Source organism: Loxodonta africana, chromosome 20 (genome assembly GCF_030014295.1).
Source record: "Loxodonta africana isolate mLoxAfr1 chromosome 20, mLoxAfr1.hap2, whole genome shotgun sequence".
NCBI classification, from domain to species: domain Eukaryota; kingdom Metazoa; phylum Chordata; class Mammalia; order Proboscidea; family Elephantidae; genus Loxodonta; species Loxodonta africana.
Window position 1 is genome coordinate 35,000,952 of NC_087361.1, and position 27,322 is coordinate 35,028,273.

The 27,322-nt window shown below is 38.5% G+C and overlaps 1 protein-coding gene across 4 annotated transcripts in view; it reads right to left on the reverse strand.

Moving 5' to 3' along the window:
• The window catches only part of ROBO2 (roundabout guidance receptor 2), a 649,189-nt gene that overhangs the window by 170,945 nt on the left and 450,922 nt on the right, over positions 1 to 27,322 (reverse strand). For all 4 annotated transcript variants that reach the window (XM_064273095.1, XM_064273093.1, XM_023548157.2 and 1 more), the window contains 3 exons: positions 19,749 to 19,906; positions 9,295 to 9,415; positions 67 to 205 (listed from right to left, as the gene is read on the reverse strand). In XM_064273095.1, coding sequence (XP_064129165.1) covers positions 67 to 205; positions 9,295 to 9,415; positions 19,749 to 19,906 — 418 coding nt within the window. The remainder of the gene's footprint in view (positions 1 to 66; positions 206 to 9,294; positions 9,416 to 19,748; positions 19,907 to 27,322) is intronic.

Genomic DNA, 27,322 nt, shown 5'->3' on the forward strand with positions numbered 1-27,322 from the left:
ATACTTTTTCCTTTTCTAATTCTTCAATGGTTATCTAAGAATTGTCTGTCCATAGGATATTCTTACCTTCCTCTGGGCAAGTCTGCGTCATCCTTTTTCCACCTCACGGTTGGTTGAGGATCTCCCTGGACCTGACATCGAAATTCTACAGCTTCTTCCTCCAGCACCACCTGGTTAATTGGCCTCCTGAGAAATGTTGGTCGTTCTTGAGAGAAAAAAGAAAAAAAAAAGTCAAATGAAATAAAACGTGCATGCTTTAAGTAAATTATGGAAAAAACAAAGGTAATAGTGGCTCGTTTTTGGTACATAGGTACCTAAATCTGCATCTCCACGATGTCTTCACAAGGCTTTACGATCCCAATACAATTGAATGGAGTGGGATATTTTGGAAAAGAAGAATAGCTATGGTTTGTATGTAAGACTATATAACTCTAATTCTTTTATGAATTCTTGACCTAAATCATGTAAAAAAATCATATAGATATTATTAAAAAAAAAAAATCAGAACACTAAACTGTACAGAGACAAAGAAGGAGATTTGAAAAATGATTAATCTATTATAATGGCTCAGGGTGAGAAAACCTAGTTGAAACTCATGGAAAATATCAAAAAGGAAATAAACATTAATTCCTTCAAGAACTCTAAAAGAAGAAACAAGGTGTGTTCTCACACTTAAGTGCTATCTAAATTTCCCTCATTTAGGCTAACATTTGACAAGCACCCAGTTCTTCCATGAACGTTTTCACTTCGTGCATGGGAAACCTGTCTATCTGGGTTTTTTATTTTTCTTAAGTACTTACAGACTGTCATTATTAATTATTGCAAACTACTTACTGTTATACATTATTTTGTAAGGCCACCTCTAATCATTTTTTCCTATGTGTTCCAAATATTTGTCCATTTTTACTTTTCTAAGCTTTTATATTTCTCTTCAGTATTCTCTTTTGGTGTTTGTCTTTTGTTGGTCCTTACTTTATTCAAGTATTTCTTCATATAAAGCAAAGGAAAAATAAATCCCTGTCTATAGAATCTACTGTTTAAGGAACATAAAACAAAAAGTAGTTTTACATATATCTAAATATTTCAATTCTTTTCTAGTTTCTTCCCTTTTTTGATAAAGGCCCGGCACTACAAAAATGACCATTTTAGCTAGTATTAGCTCAAATCACAAGTGTTATGGATTGAACTGTGTCCCCCGAAAATACGTGTTGTAAATCCTAAGCTTTATTCCTGTGGTTATAATCCCATTTGGGAATGGGCTGTCTTTGTTATGGCAATGAGACAGGGTTACTGTACCGTGTGTTTTGAGTCAATCTCTTTTGAGATATAAAAGAGATTAAACAAGCAGGCAAGTAAGCAGAGATGGGGGAAGAGAGATACCAAGCCACATGAAGTTCACCCAGGAGCAGAAGCTAAAAGAGACAAGGACTTTCCTTCAGATTCAACACTGAGAGAAAGATTTCCCCTAAAGCTCTCACCCTGAATTTGGACTTCTAGCCTCCTAAACTGTGAGAAAATAAATTTCTGTTTGTTAAAGACACCTACTTTGGCATTTCTGTTATAGCAGCACTAGATAAGTAAAACAATAGGTAAGTCCAATATTGCTACTTATTAAAGTAGAAAGAGAACTTAGTCAAGGAGATCCACTGGGAGTTGACACAACTATTCTGGCCATGTGGCCTTATTTAGCCACTTAGTACTTTGGTTTCAAATCTCTAACCTAGAGTTTGGAATACAGTGGCACAAAAACTGAAACATATTTTGCAGGAAACCTTTAATCCAGAAAAGAAAAACAAATGTTTTCAAATAATATATGGTAACCATCTAGAATGAGGGTATATACTTTTATTGACTACATCAATATTTAAAAACCCCATGTGTAAATTGCAAGCACGGCATTTTATTGTTAATAAGTTCAACCACCATTGGCATTCAAAGGGAAGATAATCCCACAGAGGGTTTGACAGTAGTGGTCAAAATTTTCTTCAAAACACAGACCTGCTTATTGTCAGGTATCTATACTCTGAGACTCCAAAATTCCAAGTCATAAAACAAGGCAAATAGGGTTTTATCATGGGAAATTTATAATTCAAATTTTACAAATAATCCATAGAAACCACGGAAAAACAAGATTACTTCTAAAGAACATCAGATTTTAGGTAGCCGGATCAGTTAGTAGCAAAGCGTACCCTCAGAAAACAGAACAAATTTGCATGTTGGATAGAATGGTTTGGTGCTATCCTTGTGAACTCTGGGTAGGATGTGCCCAAAATGGCTATTTCAGTGCTGACATAGTTGATACTGAGCTCTTGTTTCTAGCATTAAACAGGCAACAGGATCGGTAGCTCCTTACGAGTGCTTTGAAGGTTAGCAGTAAAAACAAGTCATTAGCACAGGAAGCCAGATGGACTTATTCTGGGCTGTCACATCTGGGTTATCCAATGAATCTCAAAGCTGCATTAACCCAACGTTAAAAAAATAAATAAAAATAATATATATATATTTTTTACCTAGTGCTAAACCACAGTTCATACCACTTGAGGTTGAAAAGTGATCTGTGAGAGGAGACTCTCCTGCCCCCTCTTATTTAAACATGGGTATCAATTTTATCATACCCCATCCTGGCATAAAGATAAATGAGCTGAGAGAAGTCATTCTCTCACCTGTGATTCAGTCAGCACACGTTATTGCAACCTCTTCTATGCCAGACCTTGAGCTTGTATCTGGGGATTAACCAGTAGCCTGGTCTCATTGGACAAGTGGTCGGAGGCAAAGCTAGTCAGATGGTGAACAGCAAGACTAAGAAGGCTCTTGCATGCCAAGTCAAGGAATTTGAGGTCTGCTTTGAGGGTGATGAAGAGATGTTGAAGGATTTTAAGAAAGAGAGCAACATTTTTAATAAGCATAAGAAAAAGACTGTGTTGGCAGATGTATGAAAAACACATTAGAAGATAAACTTGCAGTTGTAAATTAGGTCAAAGGGTTACTGCAACAAATTATTTCAGTTTAAGCTGATATAATAGCTCTGGGGATATGGAAGAAATGGCAGACTTAAAGAGACAGCAAACCTGGGAGATCAATCAATTTTGGAGGGTGAAAAAGAAAAGTTAAGAAAATTCCCAAATTTCTAGTTTAGAGATTTGGAACAGATTGGCACATAAGGTGTGGATGTGGTGTGTGTGCGTGTGTGCGTGTGTGTGTAAAGATCTTTTCATCATAGAGATGTAGGCATGAGATAAACAAACCCATATGCTTAAGCCATTGTTCGTCAAGTTTCTGTTACTTGAAGTCAAAGGCATTCCTAATTAATAAGATCAGGAAGGCTACTTATCTGATAGAGGGAAAAGGAAAGTAAATATGGTCATATGTGTAGATGTGGAAGAAGTCCTTGGATTAAAGAATCTAAATAAAGAAGGAATCAAAAGAAACTTCTCAAGCATGATAAAGATATTTTGGCTGAAATTAAATCAAATGTAAGATACTAAACATGTGCCCATTAAAGTTAGGAACAAGATGAACATTACAACATTACAAATCAACAAGAAAGAGAAAGGAGATGTGAGCACTGAAGAACAACCAAAATAACTACTACTTGCAGACACTCTGCTTGTATTTCTATTTAAAAAAGGAAAGAAACATAAAAGAATTTTGACTATAATATTTTTAAATGACTAGATAAAGAATGGAGCTCTGGTGGAGCAGTGGGTAAGAGCTCAGCTAACCAAAAAGCTGGCAGTTTGATTCCACCAGGCACTCCCTGGAAACCCTATGGGGCAGTTCTACTCTGTCCTACAGGGTACCTTTGAGGCAGAATCAACTCAAAGGCAACCAGTCCAAAGAATAAAGGCCTGAAGAACAATAACTTTGTTAACTGATAATTGATAAAATATAAGAAGTACAGAGGATCACTGGTGCATTGCTGGCAATACTGGAAAACGGAATTTTTGGATAAATTGTGGCAAATTCATAAGTTGAAAAGCTATTATCCCATTGGAGTGTTTAAGCTATCTAGCTATCTATATGATACGAAAAATTTTCATGGCATGCTGCTGAGTGAAAAATAAAAATTGCGTAACACTATAAGGTCACTATGAGTCGGAATCAACTCAACAGCAATAGGTCTTTTTTTTTTTTTTGGATGTGAGACTAAGGAGCCCTGGGGGCTCAGTGGTTTTAAGAGGTCTTCTGTGAACCTCAAGTCTGCTTCCATGAAGATTTACTGCCTTGGAAACCCTACGGGGCAGTTCTACTCTGTCCTACAGGGTCCCTATGAGTCGGAATCAACTTGATGGCAATGGGATGTGAGACTAGGTTCATTAAAACAAGCAAACACACACACACACACACACACACACACACGTATAGTTTCAGTCAAAGTTTTTGTATCTTCCTTTAACAAGCTATCAGTCATGTTATCCCAAATTATAAGCTCAATTAATTGGAAGGGCAAACTTTAGATATGTTCCAAAACTAAAGTTGCTTCTTCCTCAAAGGGACACCATCAGGATCCTTAGGAATATTCTGATTATCATACATGTTCTAAGTCCTACATGTTTTATAGGGAGACACGTGGAAGCACCTGATTTATAATTTCAAGAAGCAAGTTACAGATCTCCTGCTGCTGTTCTGATGAACTCAGCAGGGGTGGAGAACTTTGCAATGAACCTTCCCTATTCCCTTCTGCCCTCAAGCAGAGTCCAGTTGCTTAGCAACTGGAAAACCACAGAAGAGTGTGTGGTATAGAAATTTTGGCAGTTTATCATTGGCTCATGGAGTAAAATGTAACTGAATGGATATACAGAAAAAAATGGGTCATGTGAAGAATAACGGATGAAAATCACCTGCATATATATGACACATGAAAATGAGTATCTGAGGTTCTGTTTTCCAGAAAAGTCACTTTAGAATTCAACGATATATTGAAGTTCGGTCACAGCTTGTCAAGTATTATTCTGAGAATTTCCATTTTTTAAAATCTTATCTTCCTTATTCCAATTATTTGGTGTTAACAACACTAAATTCACCCGTTGCCTTACAACGTTCATAGCTGCCTACGAAAACAACGTGCTTAAAACTAAGTTTGCCTAAAGTTTATTTAAACGGAAGGAAATTTTCTGTAAGAATTATTTCCTTGTCTCTTTAACCAGACTTTATCCCCAGAAAATCTGAGAAGAGAATAAATACTAAAGACTAAAGAAGTTATAGAGGTCATACATGTATTTTAAAAGCTTTGCATTTGCAATGAATAGCATTATCAACAGCCAAACACAAAGCCAAACCCCTTTCAGGTCCAAACTACAAAAATTATAAGAAATGTCTTGATTATGCCTTTTTCTGCAAAAATTTAAAGCTAGGAAGGACACTGAACACTACTAAATACCCTATTGAGTTTCACCCCATGAAGCTCTACACAATTAAATACACACAAAAAAATCTCGAACTAATGAATAGAAAGGAAAGTTAATTTCACATGTCAAACTAAGGTCCGTTACTTTTCCCATGTTATCACCCTATGTCAGAACTCAGATTGAAAAACAGGGGAAAAAATCTTGAGTGTTGTTTTCTGACTGCTCATCAATTAGATTAGAGTCTCTCTGAATGGCTCGATCTCTAATTATTTCACCATGGAGTGATCAGAGGCAATGTCTTTGCCAATGCAATTAACTTTTCTTGTGTGTGAGATTAACTGGATTTGAATCACCTGCATAGCTTGCTACAAGGTTAATCTCTCTTGAGACACTTGTGTTGTTTGCCAGTGTGGTATTCTGTAAAGCATAGCTTTCAAGTTGTCAGGTCAATTTCATTCCAAATTAGCATTCGAAAAACTCAACTTTATATGATGCTGTAATAAAATCGAATGTCAAATCTCGTGGTATAATTAAACGTTGTAGTTATGTCAATACTATCCAGAGAGCAAACATATTCAAATTAACACAATATAGCATAAATCTAAAACGTGGTTGCATACTACCCATGACGTTTCTCATTTTTATGCTACGGTGGAGGAAATTAAGTACGCAATGAATAAATTTCTCTTTTCAACTTTATGCAATCACTGAAAATGGCTGCAAAATGGCCAATGATTCTGCCGTGAGAGCTATTGCCAGGATGACCTTAACAACTTAAAAGCAAACTCTGCTTGACATTATAAATGTAGTGTTGCAGCAATAATTACATAGGTAGAGTTCTTTAAGTCCTGGAAGATCAAAGCTACGCAATAAAAGGCCATTAGCGCTAACCACTGCTTGTAAACCTTATGTTGGTTTACAAGCTGGCTCTGAAGGACCTGACATTCTGTAGTCTTTGTTAAATGAGGAAGGCAGATGGCTAGCCCTAGTATGCCTCCTTTTATTTAACTACATAAGGGGACGGGAGTATAATAACCATTGAATGTGAATTATTGCAATTTCGTGCCCTTCCAAAATGTGTGGATGACCATGATCAGCCCATGTGAATGTGACTAAATAAATCCTGAATGCATTAATTTCTTTTCCTGCCAAGAATTTTCCTATCTGAGGAAAATCACCTTGTGAAACAAAAAGGTAAATGTTTTTTAAAAAATGTTGCTCTCACCATATTTTAGACACAAAGTTTTATGTTACTGCTGATGGGATAGTCCCTCTGAGAGCAGGGGTCCTGTCTATTAATCTCATCACTATATTCAAGCATTTAGACAGGACCTGGCACACAGCAGGTACTCAATACATTTTGTTGAATGAGTGAGTAGATAAGAGAATTTTATTATTTTTTTTAAAGTTTGCAAGTAAACATTAATTAAGAGAACTATATTGCTCCCAATGATTTTCATAGCACCTTATGTTTTGAATAGCACTGTGTTCTCTTAAATGAAACAAACAAAAAAACCAAAGCCCTTGCTGTTACGTCAATTCCAACTCAGAGTGATCATACAGGACAGAGTAGAACTGCCCCATAGAGTTTCCAAGGAGCACCTGGTGGATTCAAACTGCCGAGCTTTTGGTTAGCAGCCATAACTCTTAACCACTATGCCACTGGGGCTTCCCTCTTAAATGAAGGCCACAGATAATCATCTAGGTGTTTCCTAAGGTTTGGTTTGGAGTTATTTTCTCATACAGTTTTATGTCTGAGTATCTCATCAATAGTTAAGCCATCAAATATTACATCTCATTCAATGGCTGAAAAATGGATATCACCAGACTTAATCTCTGTCCTTATGCCCAATAAAATGGTCAGTTCCTAGTCTAAGCATCATACAGTTAAAGCCAACAGCTGACATAATTGCCAGTGCTCTTTTTAATAAACAATTAAATATGAATGAAGAAGAAAAGGTCATTTGCCATTTGAAAAAAATTTCAGATTTTTAAAAATATGTTGCAATGTTCAAACTAAAAAACATGTGAGCCATTTACTAAAGAATCGATATACTTGAAGAACAGAGAAAACTATTTTCTCCAGCAATATGTCTCATGAAACAGATGGCTGTTGTATTCGCAAATATGATTAGGTCAGAAATAACAATATCTAACAAGAAAATATAAAGTGGTTCATTAGAAAACACATACTGAAGCAACAGTGGCAGAATCAAATAAGGTGGGCCTCATTATAAGTAGGACCTAACTTATTTTATGTTCCCTAAGAATTGGGGAGTCAAGATAGGCAAGAGGTCTCTCTCATTGAATATTTGTTACCACCTTGATTCAGGCCATCAATACTGTCTTTCTGTGTTACTTCTGGGTTTATATTTTGTTTCCTCATCAGTAGTGGAGTTTTAGTTTTTCCCTCAACTTAATATTGTACTTATAGGAGCCCTGGTGGCGCATTGGTTAAGTGATAGGCTGCTAACCAAAAGGTTGGCGGTTCAAATCTACCAGCTGCTCCTTGGAAACCCTATGGGGCATTTCCACTCTGTCCTATTAGGCCGCTATGAGTTGACACAGACTTGAGGGCAACAGGTTTGATTTTTTTGTTTGTTTTATAACCCCTCAGGTCAGTTCCGACTAGTTTACCCCACCAGGTAAATGCTTCTCGGCTTTTAAAATCAATTTTTCCAGAGGAACTGCCTCTAGACAAATTCAATCTTTGGTTTCCACCTATTTTCAAAATAATTTAGAGGTTCCCTTGTAACTCCTTACACTTTTAAGGATCTCCTACAGTTCTCTTCATGTCTTTAGGAAACGCTGGGTAAATATTTCAGAAAACAGTTACAATAATGATAAGTAATTGCCTGGGTAATGCCATTAAACCCTTTCAATTTCGTTCTGAAGACAATATATACTACTGCAACGCACCATTTTCCTGTTCCACAGCTTGTGGTAGTTACAGAAAAATAGAGATAAGTGTTTCTTTAAATAGAACAGCTGTATTGTGGACTTTCAATGCTAATGTTCAGTGACCACTAATTTCACATCCTACCAGGCAAAACTGTATTTTATTCATCACGGAGTGAAACACATTTGCAGACTCTTATAGATGACTGTGTGAAATTTAAGGGCAAACTGATATTTGTCTGAGCTCTGCAGGACAGAAATTTACATGCATACTTTGAAAAATTTTATTTTTACTATTCAATTCATTTAACAAATGACAGGATCTCTCCTGGCTTTGTCATTTTGAACTTCCAGCTGCTTAGTATCCACAGGGAGCATTACCAGAGATTACGGTACTCACAGTGATTGAAAAGAGAGGCCTGCACTGTAGTACACACTCAAAAGGCACAATGGTACGTAACTCACTGAACGTAATGGAAATCAGAATATGGCTCTTTTCCCATTACGACATGGGATGGCAAATCCCAAAATGCAGAAGAGCCTTCTTTAGGGACCTATGTAGGCATTGGTGCTGCACTTGGGTACATCCTGAGAAGTGATAAGAAATAGGGATCTTTTCATATCACTCCCAGAACCTGAAGATTATTTTATTGGCACAGAGAAGCAGTTTGAAAATTACAATGACCTCTTGCATTTAAAAATATAAATATAGTGGGTTTGGGTTATATATAATATCGGTGATAGGGAAATGGTTTACTAAGGGATATGGAGGTGTAAATGTTTCTTATATATAAGAAGGAACCCTGTGTGGCACAGTGATTAACAGCGAAGGTCAACAGTTCGAATCTACCAGCCGCTCCTTGGAAATCCTATGGGGCAGTTCTACTCTCTCCTATAGGGTCGCTACAAGTTGGAACTGACTTGACAGTATCAGCTTTGGTTTTTTTGGTTTATATATAAGAAAGTTATATATAAAGCAAGTGTTTGCTTTTAATATTTAAAAATCAAAGAAAACGTAAAAGCAGTTTATAACTTAAAAGAGTTTTACCAAAGACAGTTAGCTCCGCTGGATCACTGTCTCTTTCTCCCACCATGTTGGTACCGACACAGGTATACATCCCTGCATCACTTTTCCTGGTATTGGAGATCATCAGTTTTCCACCACGGATCTGTTGAAAATCAAATAAGAAAAGAAAGTGGAAATAGGGAAGGAAAATTCATTAATAAATACTTTTGAATGTTTACTTACAATGTTTTCGTTCTCAAAGCAAACAGATTAGTGGATAATACACAAAATTCTCCCACTACTTTGGCAACTGCATGTGTCCTGTCTTCTTTTAAATTTACCCTCAATATAAGCATCCATATTCCCTGGCTAGGTAATGTTTCACTAACGAAGACTTTATCTCTGTACTGGGTCCTATTTCCAGTCTTGTGACTGCTCCCACTAAATCTCAGTGGTCTTTCTTCACACTCAGATTCTGTCGAATGATCTGTTATCGTCATTAGTCATCAGCAAGGAACACCAGAAATCTGCTGTAGATATATAATGAAATCCGGCTGATTCAGAGGGATTCAACAGGTGTTGACTGACTACCTCTAGGGCCTGTGCAGCGTTCTAGCACTTGGGATACAATAATAAACCAAGTATTAAATATCTCTGTCTTCACGGAACTTACATTTCAATTTTTAGTATTACCATCTTTGTCTCGTCTTGATTGTATTTAAGAGTTTTCTTGGTCAGAAGGGCAAACTGATTAAAAATATATATATATATTTTAAATGGTGAGTATGAATTGGTACAAATCATTGGCTTTTAATAGGTCCTCCTTAAATGTGTCTTCAAAGCATCTATTGACAAATAAACAAATGTAATAATATTGAAATGTTCATTTGCTAAAGAGGATGTTAAAGCAAAGTTAGATTTTTAGTAAGTGTATCATCACTCAAGGAAACCCTGGTGGCGTAGTGGTTAAGTGCCACAGCTGCTAACCAAGGGGTCGACAGTTTGAATCCGCCAGGCGCTCTCTGGAAACTCTATGGGGCAGTTCTATTCTGTCCTATAGGGTCGCTATGAGTCGGAATCAACTTGACAGCACTGGGTATCATCACTCATAACTTTTTTTTCAGTCTTTTCTGTGTTCATCAGATTTAATAAACATTACTTCATAATGACTGAGTGTTCTTAAAAAGATACCAGATAAGTACATGCTGGTTTCCTCTAATATTTTTTTTTTTTATAATTTTTATTAAGCTTCAAGTGAACGTTTACAAATCCAATCAGTCTGTCACATATAAGTTTACATACATCTCACTCCCTACTCCCACTTGCTCTCCCCCTCTTGAGTCAGCACTTTCAGTCTCTCCTTTCTTGACAATTTTGCCGGCTTCCCTCTCTCTCTATCCTCCCACCCCCCTCCAGACAAGAGTTGCCAACACAATCTCAAGTGTCCACCTGATATAATTAGCTCACTCTTCATCAGCATCTCTCTCCCACCCACTGACCAGTCCCTTTCATGTCTGATGAGTTGTCTTCGGGGATGGTTCCTGTCCTGTGCCAACAGAAGGTCTGGGGAGCATGGCCGCCGGGATTCCTCTAGTCTCAGTCAGACCATTAAGTTTGGTCTTTTTATGAGAATTTGGGGTCTGTATCCCACTGATCTCCTGCTCCCTCAGGGGTCCTCTGCTGTGCTCCCTGCCAGGGCAGTCATCGATTGTGGCCGGGCACTAACTAGTTCTTCTGGTCTCAGGATGATGTAGGTCTCTGGTTCATGTGGCCCTTTCTGTCTCTTGGGCTCTTAGTTGTCATGTGGCCTTGGTGTTCTTCATTTTCCTTTGCTCCAGGTGGGTTGAGACCAATTGAAGCATCTTAGATGGCCGCTTGTTAGCATTTAAGACCCCAGACGCCACATTTCAAAGTGGGATGCAGAATGATTTCATAATAGAATTATTTTGCCAATTGACTTAGAAATCCCCGCAAACCATGTTCCCCAGACCCCCGCCCTTGCTCCGCTGACCTTTGAAGCATTCATTTTATCCCGGAAACTTCTTTGCTTTTGGTCCAGTCCAATTGAGCTGACCTTCCATGTATTGAGTGTTGTCTTTCCCTTCACCTAAAGCAGTTCTTATCTACTGATTAATCAATAAAAAACCCTCTCCCACCCTCCCTCCCTCCCCCCCTCATAACCACAAAAGTATGTGTTCTTCTCAGGTTTACTATTTCTCAAGATTTTATAATAGTGGTCTTATACAATATTTGTCCTTTTGCCTCTGACTAATTTCGCTCAGCATAATGCCTTCCAGGTTCCTCCATGTTATGAAATGTTTCAGAGATTCGTCACTGTTCTTTATCGATGTGTAGTATTCCATTGTGTGAATATACCACAATTTATTTACCCATTCATCCGTTGACGGACATCTTGGTTGCTTCCAACTTTTTGCTATTGTAAACAGAGCTGCAATAAACATGGGTGTGCTTATATCTGTTTGTATGAAGGCTCTTGTATCTCTAGGGTATATTCCCAGGAGTGGGATTTCTGGGTTGTATGGTAGTTCTAACTGTTTAAGATAACGCCAGATAGATTTCCAAAGTGGTTGTACCATTTTACATTCCCAACAGCAGTGTATGAGAGTTCCAATCTCTCCGCAGCCTCTCCAACATTTATTATTTTGTGTTTTTTGGATTAATGCCAGCCTTGCTGGTGTGAGATGAAATCTCATCGTAGTTTTAATTTGCATTTCTCTAAAGGCTAATGATCGAGAGCATTTTCTCATGTATCTGTTGGCTGCCTGAATATCTTCTTTAGTGAAATGTGTGTTCATATCCTTTGCCCACTTCTTGATTGGGTTGTTTGTCTTTTTGTGGTTGAGTTTTGACAGAATCATGTAGATTTTAGAGATCAGGCGTTGGTCGGAGATGTCATAGCTGAAAATTCTTTCCCAATCTGTAGGTGGTCTTTTTACTCTTTTGGTGAAGTCTTTAGATGAGCATAGGTGTTTGATTTTTAGGAGCTCCCAGTTATCGGGTTTCTCTTCATCATTTTTGGTAATGTTTTGTATTCTGTTTATACCTTGTATTAGGGCTCCTAGGGTTGTCCCAATTTTTTCTTCCATGATCTTTATCATTTTAGTCTTTATGTTTAGGTCTTTGATCCACTTGGAGTTAGTTTTTGTGCATGGTGTGAGGTATGGGTCCTGTTTCATTTTTTTGCAAATGGATATCCAGTTATGCCAGCACCATTTGTTAAAAAGGCTATCTTTTCCCCAATTAATTGACACTGGTCCTTTGTCAAATATCAGCTGCTCATACGTGGATGGATCTATGTCTGGGTTCTCAATTCTGTTCCATTGGTCTATGTGCCTGTTGTTGTACCAGTACCAGGCTGTTTTGACTACTGTGGCTGTATAATAGGTTCTGAAGTCAGGTAAAGTGAGGCCTCCGACTTTCTTCTTCTTTTTCAGTAGTGCTTTGCTTATCCGGGGATTCTTTCCCTTCCATATGAAATTGGTGATTTGTTTCTCTATCCCCTTAAAATATGACATTGGAATTTGGATCGGAAGTGCGTTAAATGTATAGATGGCTTTTGGTAGAATACACATTTTTACTATGTTAAGTCTTCCTATCCATGAGCAAGGTATGTTTTTCCACTTAAGTATGTCCTTTAGAATTTCTTGTAGTAGAGCTTTGTAGTTTTCTTTGTATAGGTCTTTTACATCCTTGGTAAGATTTATTTCTAAGTATCTTATCTTCTTGGGGGCTACTGTGAATGGTATTGATTTGGTGATTTCCTCTTCGGTGTTCTTTTTGTTGATGTAGAGGAATCCAAGTGATTTTTGTATATTTATTTTATAACCTGAGACTCTGCCAAACTCTTCTATTAGTTTCAGTAGTTTTCTGGAGGATTCCTTAGGGTTTTCTGTGTATATAATCATGTCATCTGCAAATAGTGATAACTTTACTTCTTCCTTGCCAATCTGGATACCTTTTATTTCTTTGTCTAGCCTAATTGCCCTGGCTAGGACTTCCAGCACGATGTTGAATAAGAGCGGTGATAAAGGGCATCCTTGTCTGGTTCCCGTTCTCAAGGGAAATACTTTCAGGTTCTCTCCATTTAGAGTGATGTTTGCCGTTGGCTTTGCATAGATGCCCTTTATTATGTTGAGGAATTTTCCTTCAATTCCTATTTTGGTAAGAGTTTTTATCATAAATGGGTGTTGGACTTTGTCAAATGCCTTTTCTGCATCAATTGATAAGATCATGTGGTTTTTGTCTTTTGTTTTATTTATGTGATGGATTACATTAATGGTTTTTCTGATATTAAACCAGCCTTGCATACCTGGTATAAATCCCACTTGATCAGGGTGAATTATTTTTTTGATGTGTTGTTGGATTCTATTGGCTAGAATTTTGTTGAGGATTTTTGCATCAATGTTCATGAGGGATATAGGTCTATAATTTTCTTTTTTTGTAATGTCTTTACCTGGTTTTGGTATCAGGGAGATGGTGGCTTCATAGAATGAGTTGGGTAGTATTCCGTCATTTTCTATGCTTTGGAATACCTTCAGAAGTAGTGGTGTTAACTCTTCTCTGAAAGTTTGGTAGAACTCTGCAGTGAAGCCGTCCGGGCCAGGGCTTTTTTTTGTTAGGAGTTTTTTGATTACCGTTTCAATCTCTTTTTTTGTTATGGGTCTATTTAGTTGTTCTACTTCTGAATGTGTTAGTTTAGGTAGGTAGTGTTTTTCCAGGAATTCATCCATTTCTTCTAGGTTTTCAAATTTGTTAGAGTACAATTTTTCATAATAATCTGAAATGATTCTTTTAATTTCATTTGGTTCTGTTGTGATGTGGTCCTTCTCGTTTCTTATTCGGGTTATTTGCTTCCTTTCCTGTATTTCTTTAGTCAGTCTAGCCAATGGTTTATCAATTTTGTTAATTTTTTCAAAGAACCAGCTTTTGGCTTTGTTAATTCTTTCAATTGTTTTTCTGTTTTTTTAATTCATTTAGTTCAGCTCTAATTTTTATTATTTGTTTTCTTCTGGTGCCTGATGGATTCTTTTGTTGCTCAGTTTCTATTTGTTCAAGTTGTCGGGACAGTTCTCTGATTTTGGCTCTTTCTTCTTTTTGTATGTGTGCATTTATTGATATAAATTGGCCTCTGAGCACTGCTTTTGCTGTGTCCCAGATGTTTTGATAGGAAGTATTTTCATTCTCGTTGCTTTCTATGAATTTCCTTATTCCCTCCTTGATGTCTTCTATAACCCAGTCTTTTTTCAGGAGGGTATTGTTCATTTTCCAAGTATTTGATTTCTTTTCCCTAGTTTTTCTGTTATTGATCTCTAGTTTTATTGCCTTGTGGTCTGAGAAGATGCTTTGTAATATTTCGATGTTTTGGACTATGCAAAGGTTTGTTTTATGACCTAATATGTGGTCTATTCTAGAGAATGTTCCATGTGCGCTAGAAAAAAGTATATTTTGCAGCAGTTGGGTGGAGAGTTCTGTATAAGTCAATGAGGTCAAGTTGGTTGATTGTTGTAATTAGATCTTCCGTGTCTCTATTGAGCTTCTTACTGGATGTCCTGTCCTTCTCCGAAAGTGGTGTGTTGAAGTCTCCTATTATAATTGTGGAGGTATCTATCTCACTTTTCAATTCTGTTAAAATTTGATTTATGTATCTTGCAGCCCTGTCATTGGGTGCCTATATATTTAATATGGTTATGTCTTCCTGATCAATTGTCCCTTTTATCATTATACAGTGTCCTTCTTTATCCTTTGTGGTGGATTTAAGTCTAAAGTCCATTTTGTCAGAAATTAATATTGCTACTCCTTTTTTGCTTATTGTTTGCTTGATATACTTTTTTCCATCCTTTGAGTTTTAGTTTGTTTGTGTCTCTAAGTCTAAGGTGTGTCTCTTGTAGGCAGCATATAGATGGATCGTGTTTCTTTATCCAGTCTGTGACTCTCTGTCTCTTTATTGGTGCATTTAGTCCATTTACATTCAGGGTAATTATAGATAAATAAGTTTTTAGTGCTGTCATTTTGATGCCTTTTTATGTGTGTTGTTGACAATTTCATTTTTCCACATATTTTTTTGTGCTGAGGCATTTTTCTTAGTAAATTGTGAGATCCTCATTTTCATAGTGTTTGACTTTATGTTAGTTGAGTCGTTACGTTTTTCTTGGCTTTTATCTTGAGTTATAGAGTTGTTATACCTTTTTGTGGTTACCTTATTATTTACTCCTATTTTTCTAAGTAAAAACCTAACTTGTATTGTTCTATATCGCTTTGTATCACTCTCCACATGGCAGTTCAATGCCTCCTGTATTTAGTCCCTCTTTTTGATTATTGTGATCTTTTACCTATTGACTTCCATGATTCCCTGTTATGTGTATTTTTTTTTTAATTAATCTTAATTTGTTTGTTTTTGTGATTTCCCTATTTGAGTTGATATCAGGACGTTCTGTTTTGTGACCTTGTGCTGTGCTGATATCTGATATTATTGGTTCTCTGACCAAACAATATCCTTTAGTATTTCTTGTAGCTTTGGTTTGGTTTTTGCAAATTCTCTAAACTTGTGTTTGTCTGTAAATATCTTAATTTCGCCTTCATATTTCAGAGAGAGTTTTGCTGGATATATGATCCTTGGCTGGCAGTTTTTCTCCTTCAGTGTTCTGTATATGTCGTCCCATTCCCTTCTTGCCTGCATGGTTTCTGCTGAGTAGTCTGAACTTATTCTTATTGATTCTCCCTTGAAGGAAACCTTTCTTTTCTCCCTGGCTGCTTTTAAAATTTTCTGTTTATCTTTGGTTTTGGTGAGTTTGATGATAATATGTCTTGGTGTTTTTCTTTTTGGATCCATCTTAAATGGGGTTCGATGAGCATCTTGGATAGATATCCTTTAGTCTTTCATGATGTCAGGGAAGTTTTCTGTCAGGAGTTCTTCAACTATTTTCTCTGTGTTTTCTGTCCCCCCTCCCTGTTCTGGGACTCCAATCACCCGCAGGTTATCCTTCTTGATTGAGTCCCACATAATTCTTAGGGTTTCTTCATTTTTTTTAATTCTTTTATCTGATTTTTTTTCAGCTATGTTGGTGTTGATTCCCTGGTTCTCCAGATGTCCCAGTCTGCATTCTAATTGCTCGAGTCTGCTCCTCTGACTTCCTATTGCGTTGTCTAATTCTGTAATTTTATTGTTAATCTTTTGGATTTCTACATGTTGTCTCTCTATGGATTCTTGCAACTTATTAATTTTTCCACTATGTTCTTGAATAATCTTTTTGAGTTCTTCAACAGTTTTATCGGTGTGTTCCTTGGCTTTTTCTGCAGTTATCCTAATTTCATTTGTGATAGCTTTAAGCATTCTATAAATTAGTTTTTTATATTCTGTATCTGATAATTCCAGGATTGTATCTTCATTTGGGAAAGATTTTGATTCTTTTGTTTGGGGGGTTGGAGAAGCTGTCATGGTCTGCTTCTTTAAGTGGTTTGACATGGATTGTTGTCTCCAAGCCATCACTGGGAAACTAGTTTTTCCTGAAAATCTGCTAAAAAAAAAAATGCAGTCCGATCCCTATCAGAGTTCTCCCTCTGGCTCAGGCTATTCGGATGTTAATGAAGCCGCCTGGGGAGGGTGGGGGAGGCAACAGAGAGATAGGAGAGTAGCACCTCAGAATATAGCCAGAGTTGCTTGTCTTGCTTGGAATGACTATTATATCTGAGATTCCTGCGGGCGCGTCGCCTATGTGTGCTGGCTGTGTGGAGATTGCCCCCGGGGGGTCTGGCCCGCTGGAGTCACGGTCAGATCCTCTGCTTCCAGCCCCACGCCCAGCGTCAAGGCTCCCCTACTGGGACGGTGCACTCTCGACTCCAAAATCAGTCGCTGCCTCCCGGGGACTTCTCCTCCCTCCAGCCGCGTGGCCGTGCCGCCTCAGCGAACCAGTTGGGCCACCTCCCGGGGTTAGTTCAGATGGGTGGAGCAGCTCCCCGTGCTTGTGCTGTGACCGAGTGTCCCGACTGGGACGCTGTTCTCCCCGCTCCAATACCAGTCGCTGCCTCGCAGGGACTTGTCCTATCAGCTGCATCCCACGCCGCCTGCGCGACCCGGCTGGGCCCCTTCCCGGGGTTAGTTCAGGGGGGTGGAGCAGCTCTCCATGTTTATGCCATACCTGCGTCCAGTCCAAATCCCGGCAGGATGGTTCCCTGGCTGGGACGCTGCTCTTCCTGCTCCAAGACCAGTCACTGCCTTCCGGGGACTTCTCCTACCGGCTGCATCCCACGCCGCCCACGGAACCGGCTGGTCCCCCTCCCGGGGTTAGTTCAGGGGGGTGGAGCAGCTCTCTGTGCTTGTGCCGTACCTGACTGGTACGCTGGCTCCAGGCTCTGGAAACAATCGCTGCTTCCCCGTATTAGTTCGTTCTCTGTCTCTAAATCTGTTTGTTGTTCAGGGTTCGTAGATTGTTATGTATGTGATCGATTCACTTGTTTTTCCGTGTCTTTGTTGTAAGAGGGATCCGAGGTAGCGTCTGCCTAGTCCGCCATCTTGGCTCCACCCTCCCCAGGGCTCTAATATTTTTTAATTCCATAGGAAAACAAAACTCAAGTAGGCTTGACCTCATCAGAGATATTTCACACTCCAAGCTTGTCATAGAAAGGAAATTTCAATTTTTTTCTTTAAAAAACACGGGAGAAATGTACCATCAACCCGGCCTCAGTTATTTCCTGTGAGCATAATGGTAGGTTATAAAATGGGCAATGGGAGTTATTATTCTTCCCCTTGAAGATAAACTTGGTAATGTGACTTACTTTGACCAAAGGTACTAAAGAAAATATTACACCAGCAGAAAGTTGCTCACACATTGAGACTTGCCTTCTCTTGTGCAGTTGGAATTCTGCGACCACCACAGGAAAGCCAGCCTGAGCTAGCCTGCTGGGAGCTTAGAGTCCCTGAGGAGGAAAACTGAGATGCCAGCTGAGAGCCAGCCAACTGTAGGATAAAAACCAGTTGCTGTTGAGAGACTCTGACTCATGTTGACCCCATGGGTATCAGAGTAGAACTGTGATCCACAGGGTTCTCTATGGCTGATTTTTTGGAAATAAATCTCCAGGCCTTTCTTCTGAGGCATCTCTGGGTGGACTGGAACCTCTAACCTTTCGGTTAGTAACTGAGTGCACTTGAGTCACCCGGGGATAAGGATATCCAAATTCCCCAGCTGCCAACATACATTTAAACAGGCCACAGTATTATGAGACGCGCAGACAAGAACTGTCCAGCTGACCTAGAGAATCACGGTTTCAACGAAATGGTTTTTATAAGCCATTGTGTTTTGGGGTGGTTTGTTAAATGCTAAACGCTATGCGTATCAACTAAGAGCCCTTCAACATTGATTTTACTCCATCACCAGGAGTACATTTTTATAAGTTTAGTGCCAAACTACAGGTCATTAGAAAACAAATTCTCTTTGGCATTGTAGATATTCAGAGTGTCAACAGTTAAGCCAAAGACATATGTGTATATGTTGTGATCCCTTACATGGCCCATCTGCTTCTGTGTCACGTTGTAACCACAATGTGCACGTAAGAAAATTCCTCATTTGTATTTTTAAAGATAACAGACATTCAGACTATATGGATTTTTAACTGTAATGGCATGGTTGTTCAGTCAAATGAGACACGAGTTTAAATAAAATATATTCACTCTCACGTATCATATTGAATATAAAACACACAATTAAATAACATCAGAAGGTTGAGGCATCAGACACTATTTCAGTGAATTAGTTTTCATTTACAAACTTCACATGCAGATTTTGAGTGGATCGTCTAATAAAATAAAATCATGACAAGCCCTTCCCCTGGTCGACATCTTCATCAGTTTCTGGGTGTTTCATCCTGAATTATAATCACCTGAATAACCCGATTTCCCTTTTAAAAACAGACTATTTTTCTATGTGAGCTAAACACATACCTATTACACTTGTTTTTAACTAATCCACGTATGAAATGTTATTGTCATAAATATTTAATTGGAAAAACCGAAAAAATTGTTTAAAATGTTCATCACCTTAAATTACTGTCTTTTATCATTTTAAAAACAGTGGCTAAGGACGTGTTCTAGTTAATCCAGTTCATGGCTGTCATTTACAGTTCAACACTCACATATTGCATAATCAGTAGATGCATTTGGAGGTCTTATAAAGAGCTAAGACATCACTATCGCACTGTAGAGATATTTTTACACAATCAGAATGGTGCAATTATGAATATATCACAAACACTGGCATATATTTTTGTCTCTTTGAAGCCTCATCCCCAAATTTTAGTTTTTTTTTAATAATGTTACCCTTTTTAACTCCTTTCAGTACACTATAAATAGTAGATGCTGATAAGCTTGGGTAATTAACAATCAAGTGCCGTTCTAAAATTTTATTAATAATAAATTTTAAAAATATGTCTATGTTAAGACGTGACATTCAATCTCTCTAGACCACTATGTTTATTTGACTCACACTTATTCTTTCTTCCTTGTCATCGATTCGAACTTTGTCTTTTTTCCAGTAGATGGTGGGTTCAGGGTGTCCCCGGGGAGGTTGGCACTCCAGGATCGCAGGCTCTCCGGCTGCCACGACAACATCTGTGGGGTTTTGTCGGAAGTCATCTCGTAACACTGAGGAAGAATAATTAGAGTAAAAGAAAACTCAGTAACAATGACTTCAGCTTTCTATTGAAAAAGGCTATTTACTTGGTGCTGGTAAAAAAAAAAAAAAAAAGCCAGAATATGTACTGCAAGTACAGCCATGATCATCTGAAAATATTCTAGAGCCTTCCTAAATGCTCATCAACAGCGGGATGGTTACATAAATGATGGTGAAGCTTTGCTCAGAAACCCTATTTAAAAACTGATACAGGTCTGCGGAAAATAAGTTGAGAAATAGTAGTGATATAGTATTGAGATTTTCAAAAAGCAAGGTACAGAGCAGCTTATGTAGTACAATTCTATTCTCTAAAAGGACAAAACATATACCTATACAAATACATGAAAATAAATGTTAAAGTTATATTAAAGCCCCGAAACATGTCACAAGAACTTTGTCTGTGAGCATGCATGTGTGTCAGTCTGTGAGGGGACGTGAGGTGAGAACTCTTTGAAAAAGCCCTTTCTCATGACATGAATATGGACAAGAGCCACACTGTTTTCATTACACTTCAGAAGATAGCCTCATTGTTCACCCTTGCAACGCACTAGCACCCACATACACAGGGCTACATTTTCATTCTCTTTGCATCTCCACCTGCCAAGCGACATCTGGGCAGCGTGGCATTGTAAGCAGAGATATCCCTTACAGCAGTTTTTTCAGTCTGAATTTCCCCTCCTTTCATTAAGGAGAACAGCAGGTTGGACCTCCGTTGCAACCTCTGAAAACCTGGCATGCCTGGCTCTCCAAATGTCACCTACCTATCTGCTTCAGCTTTTTTGCCACTGGCAAGATGAAAAGCCTGGAGAAGTGACTACGCCCTTATCAGAATGCAGAACCCGGGGTTTATTTAGCAAACAAGGGCTGTCTGTACTTCAGGGTAAACACTCAAAAAAGTAGTTGAGAGTAGTTAATGTACTATATACCCACACTACCTTAGCTTTACTTATTCTTTGGTATTCCAGCACTGACAAGTTCAGTTCCAAAGTCTGCCCAGGGGTACAACACACACACATTTCAAGTGTGGCTTGGCTAGTAAGCCAAAACAAGCACCTGCAGCAATACATGTATTATTTAAAGCTCCAAAAAGGTCTTTAAACAGAGTGAAAGGAAACAAACCTGCTATGTGTGTGTGCATAGGATTCCCGGTGGCGCAACAGTTAAGAGCTCTGCTGCTAACGAACACATTGGGCACTGCAGAAGAAAAGACCTGGTAATATGCTTACATATAGATTACAGCCAAGAAAACCCTCTTATGGGACAGCTCTTCTCTGTCACATTGGGTCACTAGGTGTCGAAATCAACTTGATGGCACCTAACAACAATATGTGTGTATATATATGTGTGTGTATGTATATATATATATATATATATATATATATAGCAATGGTATTTCAGTGGTAGAAATCCTCACATCCCGTATGGAGACTAGGGTTCTGTTCCCACCCAGTGCACTTCCTGCACGGACTCCACACATCTGTCAGTGGAGGCTTGCATCTTGCTATGATGCTGAACAAGTTTCAGCAGTGCTTCCACACTAAGAGAGACTAAGAAAAAAGGACTGGCTATCTACATCTAAAAATTAGCCAGTGAATACCCTGTGAATCATAATAATACAATCAGGTCATGGAAACGGCCCAGGACTAGGCAGCGTTTGGTCATCATGAGTTGGGGCTGAGTAGAAGGCAGCTAACAGCAACGCGTGCTCACGCATGTGTGTGTGTGTGTGTGTGTGTGTGTGTGTGTGTGTGTAATTGGTCAAGCTGTTTGGAATCAAAATTAGGCAGCTTGTGCTAGCCTCTTATGTTAATCATCTGCTGCAAATGGGGATGAGGTCAAACCAACTGCCTTCTGTGTCCTGTAATGAGACCCACTTCAGCACTCTGCTTCTTTGTTGTGCCAAGTCTCTAGGTTAATTGTCATTCTCCAAATAAATAAAAATCCCTGTCCAGAAAATAGCTCCAGAGAGACAACTGAGTGACTTTCAAAGCTTTTCTTTTCTTGCCTTTGCAACACATCCTTTAACAGAGTTTTCCATCTTAATGAAGTCATGGCCCTTTAGGAGATTAGAGACCCTTGTCTCCTGTTGGAGTAGTAAGAAAGACGTCAGCACAAATTGTTCACCCTCAGCTTATAAACTGATTAATTTACTGCTTTAGCTGCTAAGGAAATGGGTTCCATTTCAGCACTGTGAACTGCACATCTCTGGTCCCGCTGCCCAGTGTAAGTGGCAAGAAAGGTGTGATTCGTGCGCATAGGATTTCCTTCTGAATGGGCTGAGAGAAGGGTGCATTTAGATGTGACACTCGGCTGATGGGAAAGGGTTAACACTGTGGTTCCCTCTTGCAGGTAAATCCTCAGGGGAGAGCAAGCTGGTGACTCATTTATATTCTAAATACAGAACAGCTGCCTGTTTATGCAATGTTAAGAAGTGCAAAAATATGGTAACAGGGTGATGAGCAGCCCTACAATATCTGGTACTGGCAACAAATGTTGTTTTGGCAGGCCTTCATCTGTTCCAAAATGGCACATCTGGCCAGGTGAAGGGCCTCCTCCAGAAATGGTCCCTTAAAAAAATGTCATGCCAAAAAAACCTCAGCTCAAAAGGTACTTAAAGACCAGGGGGAATCCTTTAGAAACGCAGTGCTGCTGAATTGCAACAATCTAAATTAAAGGTTTAAAAAAAAAAAAAAAAAGAGGCCTTTGACATGGAGGACAAAAAGGAAAAAAATATCATAACAAACTGTAAGGACTGCTACTGTTAAACAATATAACATGTGTTTATGACATTCACAAAAAAAAGGAAAAAGAAAGAAAGAAAATGACTCCAATTTGCAAATGAAGCCAAGAAATCTAACATTAAGTGTAATTTCAGGCTTTCAGACTATTCACCCCGAGTGTAGCGTGAGATAATGGTATAATTGGTACTGTATCCTCTTCAACTTGTAAAACGCTCTTTGGGGTCTGTACAGTACTCAGTGAACTCATTTTGATTTATTGATACCATTTCTTTTACCCCAAGTCTTTGTGGTAGTAAAAAAGTGATCAGGTTCTCTCTTTCAAAGCACCCAAGAAATATGCATTCACTTTCCAGGAGGTTCTAGAGCAGCAAATGATAGAGGAAATTATTCTTAGGAAACAGTCATCTTTCCAATTCACGAAGCGTAAAGAAGGATATATGTGTTCTGATATTTGCTTATAGGGCTCTGAGGTTTGGGTATCTATTTATAAACATGAGCAAAGTAAAATGAAATAATATTTATCCGTCCCACTTTGTGTGCTAATTAAAAATTTCTGTCTTAGATTTTACCTTTCTTAGGAAAAGATTCGCCTGGGCTGGATAAAAGGTACTAAAATGGTCTTGTAAATGTGGAAAAGCAAAGCAAGCCCAAATTGAATCCACACTTTTTTGTTCTTCTTAACCTCCTATCCTAGAAAAAACTGACAGCTACATTTCGAGTGTGGCTAGCCAGTAAGCCAAAACAAGCACGTGCAGCTAATCAAAAAGGCCTGTTCTTCTCAGACGAGAAAAGACCTGGTGATCTGCTCCTGCAGAGATTATAGCCTTGAAAAACCTAAAGGGCAGTTCTCTACTCTATCCAATAGGGTTGTTATGAGTTGGAATCAACTCGATGGCAACAGGTTTGGTTTAAATGGCTACAACCCAAATGTTCTTTTCTGTATATAAACTGAAAAGTACAAAAGAGAATTCACTTAACTAATCCTAATATAATCTAGATTCATTTGCATATTCTGAAAGACCAGAAAATTCTGAATTAATAATGTGTTTAAAAAAAAAAAAATTCATGACAGATTTCTGGCAAATTAGTTCAATTTTGCACTGTCCTTTAAATTCGTTAAGGACTATAAAACAAGAACAATTTGATAGTGCTTGTGGTAGGCTGCTTCTAAGATGGCTTCCAGTGATCTCTGGCTCCAAGTATTCACTCCCTCATATAATTCCGTCCCCTTGAGTGTAGGCTGGACCCAATGACTTGCTTTGATGAATAGAATATTCCAAAGTGATGCTATGTCACTTCTGAGATTAGGTTATAAAAGATTGTGACTCTAATCTTGCTGTCTCTCTCTCTCCCTTCTCCTTCCCTCTCCCTCTTCTTTCCTCCTTCTTTCTCTCTCTCTCTCTCAGGCTCTTCTCATTTGCTTACTCTGATCAAGCAGGATGCAATGTTACCCTGTGGAGAGGCCCATTTGGCAGAATTCTTCGGGAAGCTTGTGGCCAGTAGCCAGCAAAGAACTGAAGTCCTCAGTCCAGAAGGATCTGAATCTTTCTACTGTATTTTTATGCAAATAACATTTGCCTTCTATGTTTATTTACCAACCATGCCCTCTCCCTGCCAGGTATTTTCATAAACTTGGTTATGCCAATTTATTTTACAAGTTGCTGTAAAAAAATTAGCATAGAGTGTTTACAAAAATTCCTCGAGGAAGGAGGGCACAGTTGGCAAACAAATGTAGAAGGTGTGTATTATTTGCCTAAAAGTACGGTAATTTGAGCTTGGAAGCAGAAGATTCCCCAATCAAGCCTTCACAGGAAACAACAGCCCTGATCAACACCTTGACTGCAGCCTTGTGAGACACCCTAAGGCAAAGGCTCAGACTAAGTCATGCCTGGATTTCTGACCAACAGATCCAAGAAAATAAACTTGTATTTTTTTTAGCCACTAAATTTTAAGGTAATTTATGGCACAGCAATAGGTAACTAATACAGTGCCATACAAGAGCTTTACACCTAGTTGTGAGCTTAAATCTTTGACTCCTACTTCCTCTCACCTCCACATTCTTTCATTTAGCAAGTCCTCTCCCTTCTGTCCTCTAGATAACGGTTCTCAGTTGTTTTTTTCCCTCAGTGAAAAAAGGCAAGGCAAAAATTCCTCAGATATTTTAACCTTTTTTTTATTAAAAAAGTTAGCAATAAAAATGAGGTGAGACTGCTAATTAATAGACTTCTGAAAGATACATTTTTTAAACCACCATGGACCCACGCTTCTATGTGAAGTCACTAGAAACACAAAGCCTAAAATTATTGACACAGGTATTCATGTACACCATTGGATGAACAAAAGCACCACAGCAAACAAAAATGACCGTGAGAAAGGTGATCTAAGAACAAACTGCAATTAAAAAGCGTGATGTTTTGATACTTAGAAGGATGTATGCCTCTTAGTCAAGCATATAGATACTGTATGAAATTACATGCTGTTTTTCAACAAGAGTTTTTTTTTAACTTGCTTTTTTAGGCATTAGTTTGCAGGCTCACATAAAGATACTTTTGATCTATTTTAAAAATAACTGTCCTACTATAATAGTTAGAATTTATGAGTACACACTATATATCACACACCGCATGATATATAACAGGCCATTTCAACTTCGATCAGTTGTTTAAGTACAGGGTTTGAATTCCGTGTGCCTGATACTAGAATCTATACTCTTAACCATTATGCTTATGCTGATTTGTAACTTCGAGACTTTGTCTCATCTTCACTTCACTAGTTCACAATGTTCTTATCTCCTCCATAAATTAATATGAGTATCTTGTTTGACTTTTTTCTCTGTCTTCTCTTTTAAGCTCCATTGTGGGCATTATGAGTTTGCTAGGATGCAAATATGGGCATATCAATTCCTTTTTCACAACTTATCAATGGTTCTTAGGATAAAAGTCGCTCCTTAATATTACTTCGGGCCTCTGCTTCTATTTCCAGAATCATCATTGACATTTCTTCAATCCTCAAGCCCTAGACATATGGAGAAACAACTAATTATCACTGCACATTGTCATATTACTATCTTCATGCCTGAAAATCTCTCCCAGCTCCCCATTTTGTTACCTTACATTGACCAATTCCTTCCTTCAAACACATATTGCTTTTTCAGGTATCAGTTTGGGGCTCACTCATCTGAAAAGTCTTTATATACTCAAACTAGGTTAAGTAACTCATTTGAAGGGCTCCCATCATGAAGGATATCAGAAGGGCTAATCAAGTCTTCTCAACTGGTTGATTGACTTGATGAACGCCTCTTCAAGGGGGGTGTTGCATTTCTTTCTTATTATATAAAATAGACCATGATATTTGATTTTAAAATGTCACTTACGAAGAACCATATATATTGGTTGGCTCTGAGAGATGGAGTATTTGACTTACGTACCTAAGTGCTCATATATCCCCAAAATAATAGCCATGGAGTTCATTTTTGTATATAAACTGAGTGTTGCGACATGATGCCATGCCATGCCATAAAAGACTGTGACTTTAATCTAGCTATCTCTCTCTCTCCTCCCCCTTTTCAAGGTCAGATATCACTTAAAAAAAAAAAAAAAAGCCAGCAGCTGTATATACAACCAGCAAAACTGGTAGCACAAATTATAGAATAGCATAGAAATATTACAATGGACTAAAAAAGAATATGTGATGGCCATCACTACAACCGGTTCACATGTTATTTTGTCATCTCCTGTCACCATGGGGAATAATCAAGCATAATCCCAAATCAGCACAAAGCTCAGGACTTCCATTCTACTTCTATGGAAAGCATCCCGCCTTTTCCTGCTGGACTAAATGAGTCAAGGGTGCCGTTGGCATCTCTGCAGTGACCCCAGGGGGAGCTCCAGTCTCAGGATGAAATGCAGGTTCTGCACACCAGAAAAAGAGGCGGGAAGAATCTGGGTTCTTGGTGACACTGCTGATTATTATCCTTCAGACTATACTACCTCTGGACTTCCCAGTTTTGTGATCCAAATAAGTTCCATTTTCCATTTAAGCCATTTTAAATTGAATTTCCCCTTTCAACTGAAAACTTCCTGACACAGCGTAATAATTTCGGATTTTTATGAAGTTTTAATGACTGAAGGCCAAATCTGAAGCGGAGTCATCATTCACAAGAAACTACTACATTTCAACCATCAAACAAAATCTGGTCATAATGGACAGGTCAGTCACCATCTAAAGAGACAAGAAAATCTGGCACTTTGGGGACAAGTCCTAAGTGGTTTCTTCTGCACAGAAGGCAATGGGCAAGAAAGAAGCCAGTGGGGAGGCATCCTGCTACCGCTGTGCAAGCTGACTCTCTGGCACTCCTGCAGCCCGCTGACAATTCCAGATGAAAAGCTCTAACCCCCCACCTCCACTAAGTCTCCCTGTATAAGTGAATTCGCTCAGCGAATGTTCCGGATAAACCCGAGCTGTGCACTGGAGCATGTTGAATAAACAAGAGTGCCCTGTGACTTGTTCATTTTCAAGTCATAGCATTTTGTGAAGCCTGGTATTCTGCAGGGACTAAACCACACAAACACACAATTCACGCAAGAGGTATGGCCAGCTCCGAGTTTCTTAGCCAAGTCTTTCTTCTTGAAGCCTTTTTTTAGCCCC